Source organism: Chlorella variabilis (genome assembly GCF_000147415.1).
Source record: "Chlorella variabilis unplaced genomic scaffold CHLNCscaffold_18, whole genome shotgun sequence".
NCBI classification, from domain to species: domain Eukaryota; kingdom Viridiplantae; phylum Chlorophyta; class Trebouxiophyceae; order Chlorellales; family Chlorellaceae; genus Chlorella; species Chlorella variabilis.
The window spans coordinates 1,010,747-1,018,300 of NW_005435070.1; the positions used below are offsets into that span (position 1 = coordinate 1,010,747).

General features: G+C 63.2%; 1 protein-coding gene across 1 annotated transcript in view; it reads right to left on the reverse strand.

The window, feature by feature from the left end:
- Window positions 1–7,009: 7,009 nt before the first annotated feature.
- Window positions 7,010–7,554, reverse strand: part of CHLNCDRAFT_137194 (hypothetical protein) — a gene marked incomplete at both ends in the record, with an annotated part of 7,434 nt that continues 6,889 nt past the window's right edge. The window contains 2 exons of the mRNA XM_005845437.1: window positions 7,010–7,135; window positions 7,261–7,382. Of these exons, the coding sequence (XP_005845499.1) occupies window positions 7,010–7,135; window positions 7,261–7,382 (248 nt within the window). The remainder of the gene's footprint in view (window positions 7,136–7,260; window positions 7,383–7,554) is intronic.

Genomic DNA, 7,554 nt, shown 5'->3' on the forward strand with positions numbered 1-7,554 from the left:
GTCAGCGCCCGGGGTGGACCAGCACCAAGCGCTTGACACTGAGCACAGCAACATCTGGACCAGGGCACTGGCGGCATGGGTGACCTGGGGGGCGGCGGCGACTTGGGTGTGGCAATGGTGCAAAAGCCGCCGGCAGCGGCGCGGGCCGCAGCCACGTGCTTGCCGCCCCGAGCGGCGGCCCGCGCTCGTGGGTCCACCACGCCATCCACGCAGAATGCGCCATCGCTGCAGGAGCATGCAGCGCAGGATTCGGTGCCGGTGGGCAGCGGCTGGCATCGGCAGCTGCTGCCGGCGGCACAGCAAGGGTGCCCAAGGCCGGCGCGTGCTGCGGGATGAACTCCGCAGAAGAGGCGAGGTGCCAGCCACCTCACCTCTTCACCTCAAATTTGGCAACGTTGCTTCGCTCGCTTTCGGCGCCTTCCTGCACGCCACCCGCGGCGGGACAGGCCACTTCAACTTGAAGTAAGGAGCCGCGAGCATCGGGCAGCGCCTCTCGCATACCCTCCCTTCCGCATGGCGACTCACAAAAGTTGCAAAAACTTCAATGGTCGACTCCACATCTTTGGCAACCGGTGCTGGCAACGTGAGGAACCTCTGCAGTGGCGCAGGGGGTGCGGGGTCCCTTGCTGAGACAGCACTGGGCCCGGCAGCGCGCGTGCCGGAGGTCCACGCTGCACCGGCGGCACGTCCCACCTGAGTGCCAGCTGGATCATCTGGATCTTTCACCCCCAGATATTTTGGAGGGTCCGGGTCCCAGTCTCCATTGAAAAACACCAAGTACCGGTAGTCAACTGCGCCACCAACAAACACAGCACGACGCATTGTGGGACAGGGCGCTCTGGGGATGGGTGCACCAGGTGCGTTGTGAGCCACGCCGCATGCAAGCAGGTGCGGCCTGGTACAGCCACCGGCGTGCGCGGCTCACCCAGCCTGTCTGGCGGGTCAACCGTCACTTGCAGCAGCCCGTCGTCTCGCAGCTTCAGGTCGGTGATCAGCGGGACAGGGATGCTGCAGCAGCAGCAGCGCACACAGTGCTTCCCAGGGTGTGAGGGGCAGGGTGTGAGGGGTGAGGGGCAGGCAGGCCCATGAACAGACCAGCAGTGGCCCCCTGCCCCAGCGGGGTCGATCTGCCAGGCATGCGTGTACCTGGAGGGATAGAGCGTCCTGACCCGCTCCCCGGCGCCAGTCTGCAGGAAGGCACATCACCGTGTGGAACACCGCGTATGGAACAGCGCAGACGCACGATGTAGCCCCAGCGGCAGGCGCGGCTCAAAAGGCTGGCTCAAAAGGCCCGACCGGGTTGGTGGGAGTGGCGGTGATAAGGTACCGTCTGTCTGCCGCCAGCGGTACCCCCGGAATAGTGGCTCTGAAGTTCGCCTGTGTCACACGCGTATCCAACGCCTCGGCGGGGCCAGCCGCAAGGGAGCCGCCCCCGCCCACGAGTGGCGTGGCCGTCACAGCCCACTTGACCGCTGCACATGAAACAGGAACGTGCAACCTTGCCTCCCGGGCACCTCGAGCCACATCCGGACCACAACAGCAAGTCACACCGCAGCGAATGTACAATGTAGCAGGCACCGGTGCAGGTAAAAGGTAAAGGTAAAGGTGGGGAAGAGCCTCCACAAGCTTAACTTCCCGGTTTTAACGTCTAGCTTTAGACCATTATTTGATCTGCCCGACGCGCCAAGTGCAGTACCCCCCACTAGTAGTGAATGGGTCCCGGGGAGGCCTGTGCCGAAGCCTTGGCGATTCTATTAGGCGTTCCCGAAGGAATTGGCTTGGATTGGCGCTGAGCCGGTCAGCTATGCCGCGTTTGTCCTCACAAAGTTTCGACATGGGAGGAATCGAACCTGTGCCCTCTCGGAGGGTTTGGACACTAGCTCCAGCGCCTTCAAAGAAGGCCTTTCTTAGCCGCGGCTTAGCCATCTGAGCCAAGCGCCTCACCTAAAACGCCGGTGTCGCAGGCGAGGCGCACCACAAGGTCTCCGTTAACAGCCGTCACGCTGGCAATGCGGGGGTTGCTGGGAGGTCTGCACACACAAAAAAGGAGCATCCAGGGTGTCGGGCTGTCTGTACACACCGCGCAGACAAAGGCGGGCCAGCAGCGGGGCTCACTGTACTGTCACTTCCCGAATAGCCTTGACCCTGACAATCTGCACGAGGTGGGCACACACGCGATTGGGTGGATTTGCACAGCCGAGGCAGCTTGCGCAGGAGGGAAGCGTGGGCGCTTGCAGCATGCATAACGCGCAGAGCACGGCCATTTCACCAACATGCACCTCGTTCACAGCCCACGCAGTGAAGGTGTATGATACTCCAGGTGCTGGACCTGAGGCGAATGTGAGGCGCACCTGCAGCAGCATCGCGGCAATGAGCAGAGAGGACAACAGGTGGCGGAATGAAGGTGCCTCCATCCTGGTGACAAGCGAGTGGCCGTACTTGCCGGCTGCAGCTGGCTTACCTGTCCCCCCCCGATGCTCTCCCCTGCTACGGGCCCCACCCTGATGCTGGCGCCGCCACCTGATGGCTTGCCCTCTACTTCAAAGGCTGCACACAGACAACGACGTGATCAGCATCCTATAGCACCCGCCCATGCCATCACTGCACCCAGTTGGCGGCGCAGCAGCCAGGCAGCAAAATGAATGTGCAGCGGCGTCAGAACAACGCCGCCCCTCACTAGCTCCAATGTCGCCAGACGGGGTCAGAGTGACCACAAAGCGGTTGGCAGGTGACACCTGGATGGTGCTGATGGTGGGTGCGCCCGGGATGCCCGGCGGCCGGTGGAGAGTGAAGTCTAGATAGTGGGCATCATCAAAGCGTCTGGCGCTGTCTGCGACAGTAACGAGCTCAAAGGTGGCCGCAGCTGGGTCGTCACACTCTGTGTCGATGATGACTCGAGGGACAGCCAGGTAGATCTTGCATGTGGAGGCCTGCATGCATGCTCCGGAGCATCGCGTGGGAGCCAGGGCTGGGGTGCCGCGCGACGGACCCCACACTGCGTGCAGCAGTTGCCAGGACTGCCAGCGCAGCTGTAATGGCCATCCAAGCAGGCAAGCTAGTGCCTGCAGCTGCAAGCAGCCGTGCGGGTGGGCCAGGCACGTAGGCCGCCCGGGTGCCAGCTCAGGCCGGACCCACCTGGAAGAAAATGCGGTACTTCCCATTGGGCCGCAGGACCACCTGCCACGCTATGCGCCCGCTCTCGGGAGCATACAGCAGCCGTGGGCTGGCGCAGCTGGTGCTGGTAGTCAGGTAGGTCCTGCAGATGGTCTGATCAGTCCCTCGCCCTGGAACCTGCTTTGGGCAGGATGCATTCGTGGATCAATCAAAATCAAACTGTCACATTCAGGAGGGGTTTAATTAAGGTGTCACCAGCGGGCCTCCTCACCCGAATGTAGCGTCCTGGGTTCCCATCTGGCAAATCTCCTTCGGCAGACTCGACAAAAAAGTCGAGATGCTGCAGCTGGCGGCCATTGTAAGCAAAAGCCAGCTTCAGGCCTCCTGCTCCTACTTCACTGCAGAAGGGCGGGCAGGCAGGTTGTGGTTGGAAGGTGGTGGCAGCTGGCATCCACAGAGGCACCACAGCCCGTGGGCCTGCTGCTAACGCTTACCCCGGCACACATGCATCAGCCGTCACGTAACCTGCAAGCGAAGCATGCATGGCAGAGCAGCCATGTGTTACAGTCACCCGGCTATGATAGGCCGCGTGAGCAGACCTTGGGGAGGGGGGGCACATGTGATCAGCCATGATGGATTGATGGCGCAAGCGCATTGGCACGCACAGCTCCCAACTGGGATCAGCACCTGGCGCGTTCTTGCAGACTTCTTCCATCACACTGAGCGCCAGACGCGTCTGAACTCTTTCCACTCGCGGGAGCAGCTGGGAGGTCAGCAGCTGGAGATAATGTGGGGGGTGGGAAGCAATCATGTGGGAGCGATTGTAAGGCAAGCTTGCGGGTGCACAACATAATCTGACTTCCCGCACGCACAATTGAGGGCCCTGTGTTTGCAGCGCATGCCAGCCATCACCGTTCTGGTGGCATCAATCCAGGCTCTCAGCTTGGCGACGCTCGTGTACACATGAGGGACCCGGCCTTCGTTACATTTGCCCACATGATAGGACACTATCCCCACCTGCACTTGCACATACGTGGGTGGCAAGCCGGGCAGATGGCGGCATGCCTCCGATCACCTGCAGCAGTGCCGGCGGCGGCGCAAGCAGAGCGCACAGGCAAGATTCTGCTGCTGTGCCTTGGCTTGCCTGGAAGTCTGTGCTTGGATCTATTGGAGCGTTCTCATCCTTGAGAAACAGCGGTCCACCTGCAAGGGCACCAAGATACGGGCTGGCGGTATGCAGGCCTGGGCAGAAGGAAACCCAGCAGGCACCCCCCCCCTTATAATCTCACGGCAACGCAGCCCGCGGTCATGCTGCCGCGCCCCCCACTCACCGCTGTCTCCCTTGCATGTGCTGGTGTCGCCCACTGGCAAGCCTGCAAACAGTGCATCAGGGGCAAGTGTGTTCTTGATGCCTCCGCATGAGCGCAGGTGGCGTTCCCAGAGTCCAGAGTAAGGGTACGATGTGTGCTCGCACCAGCGCACAGGTGGCTTTCAAAGAACGGGACGTTCAGCCTGTAGCCCTCCGTTTCGAATAAGTCTCGGCACATGGCGTCGCTGAGCAGGGCCAGCTGGGTCTGCATGGGAGAAAGCGTTCAGCATATGCAGACCGGTGGGCCTGGGCGCGGCAGCCCCCAACTTGAGTTGAACTGATAGGCCGCCGACATCATGACAAGCAGCTCTGCTTGCTGCCCATTCCCCTGCCCCCATGCCACTCGAGAGCGGCATACACGCGGGGCTGCGTGTGCCTCTCGCCTCCTTCAGCCTGTCGGGATACGTGGGGAGGTCGACTTCTGCGTTGTCCTGCCCCCAGCCGATGGCCGTCAGGTATGTCCCCACACGAACCGGGGGGACAGGCACACCTGCAAGAAACAGCACTCGTCACCACCAGTCACCTTCCCTCTTTTCTTTTCATGCGCCGGCAAGCCCAGGAGTGGCAATGCAGGGGTGGCAATGCAGGAGTGGCAATGCAGGGTGGGGAGTGCACACACACGACACACCAGCAGGCACTCACTCGGGGCGAGCGACACGCGCGCATTGCTCGATGGCTCGTCCAAAAGAAACAGAGCAATGTCATAGCGTCTCGCCCGGTACGATGCATGCACGATTGTGGCCACCGCCTGCCGTCGCTGGAAGTCGTTCTGGGCGGCATCCGCCTGGACGTCCGGCCAAAATGCGCCCACCCGTAGCTGCAGGCGGTGCCAGGCAGCCGGAGGGGTGGCGCATGGGCAAGTTGCTGGTGCTGAGGAGGCCTGCACCGTTTCTGGCAGCATGCTGGCGGGCGGCGAAAGCGACCCACCACCGGCAACGCCTGATGGTGGTCCTTCCAGGTGATCTCCCCCCCCCCGAGGGACGGGGTCCACCCATACGCGCACTGCAGGCAGCAGGACCAGTGGTGGGTGAGCTGGCGGGTGGCCTGCTGGATGGGGTTTCAGTGCAGCTGGCCCACGCAGCTGAAGAGACTTGCATGAGCAGCCGTCAACACAACGCTTGGTGCGATTAAACTGCAGGGGAGGGAGTAGTGGGGCAAGGATTGTGGCTGCCAGTAATTGAGGTGCGGCCGGTTTGCATGCGGGCGGGGCGGTGAGGGAGCGAGGGCTGCACGGCCAGCCAGCCTCACCTGCCACCACAGAACTCGGAGCGCAAGCCATCTGACTTGCGCAGCTGAACCATCCATGGAAATCTGCAGGCAGCTCCTTGATGCGGTCGCCACATGTCCAGGTACACGTGGCAACATGGGGAAATGAAGGAGGAGGCGGCGGGCGCCAACTGGCATGCTGCCGGGCAGGCTGAGCATGGGACAGCAAAATTGCAGAACAGTGGCCAGGCATGCTGGCCCAAACCTTTGCCGCTGGCTCCTTCTGCAGCACCGCACCTGCCCCTGTCTGCGAACCCGCCATTGATGATGGCAGCCTGCACTCTGTCGTCGCCAGCCAGATAGCGCCTGGAGGGAGGCAGGCAGGGGCGGGGCCATGTGCTGAGCGGTGATGGCATGAGGAGCGACGGGTCGCTGCATTGCGCCAGGCCGCGTGCGTGACCTTGAGATGGGCCCCAACTCAACAGCAGCAGGCCAGCCTCAAGCCGGTGCTACTCACCTGCTTACATTGTGGCGCGCCGCCCCTTGCTGCACCAGCGCTGCGGCCAGCAGGCAGAAGATGAGCAGCTGGCTGCCAGTGGCCATTGCCTGCATGCACTGGCACAGGGCATTCTGGTGAGTCTCCGTGAATCACGGGGGTGATGCACCACGGCGCCGGTGCAGCGTCGAACACTGGCGCAGGCCGCCTCCTGGCGGTGGGGGGGGAGGAGGCTGGCGGCAGCGCCGCATCAGCCCCTGCTGCTGCTGAGGGATCCAGAGGAGGGGCAGCCGCTACAAAACCATGTGGGAAAGAGACGGGGGAGCAGCAGAGGGGTCTTACCGAAGTTGACCGTAGTAGAGCAGCCCGAGCGAGGGGCAAGCCGCCACAAGCAGAGGCGGAGCAGGCGGGTCCGCTCAGCACGAGCGACGACCTCCCCATGCGAGGAGGAGACCCCCCGGACGAGGAGGGCACACACACTTGTGTCGGGCAGAGAGAGGCCCGCTTGTCCCAGCACCGGCAGCCCGTATTGCGGCTTGCGCTGGTCAGGCCAGGGATTGCCCTCCCCTTCCGCACAGAAACCAGGAGGCGTGAAAGCCCCCGGGAATGCTAAATGTTGCCAAGATAGACAGGGAGGTGAGCAGCTTCGTCCTCAGCTCCGCTGCCAGTGTGGTACTGGCTGGGGGTCATCCCCAGCCACCCATTCCTGTCTCTTTCGATGTACACTGTTTTACAGCTGTTTGCATCGTCGAACACAATGTGGTGCTTGGAAACGAACGGCGAATGAAATAGTAGCAGCAGAAGAGAAGCACAATGGAGCCACCTCACACCGCCAGCTCCGCCGGGTTGGCGCCTTGGTCAACCTCGGCGCCGCTGCCCCCCTTGCACCGCACAACCAGGTGGGTGGCAGAGGCGCCGCCGGGGGCCTCCACAACCACCGTGTCCTCCTCCTGCAGCGGGCAGCGCAGCGGGCCGGAAGCGGCGCCGTCGGCATCCATGTCGCTCACCCGCCGCCCAGGGCGGCAGCCCAGCCGCCAGCCATGCCACCCACACCGCCCCAGCTCACCCCACCCACCGCAAAGTCGCCGCGCAGGATGCCCTTAGCCAGCGCCGTCTCCAGCTCCTGCTGCACCACGCGCTTCACGGGGCGGGCGCCAAAGGCGGGGTCGTAGCCGCGCGTCGCCAGGTACTCCACCGCTGCAGGTTGGGGAGGGGAGCGTGCAGAGTTGGAGGGCAGGAGGGGCCGGGGAGAGCAGCCAGGGAGGGGGCGAAACAACAAGGCGCGCAGAGGCGAGAGAAGGATGGGTGGCAAGCGTGTTCTGTTGCAGGCTCACACGGCGACAGGCGCAGCGCGGGCCGGGCGCCTACA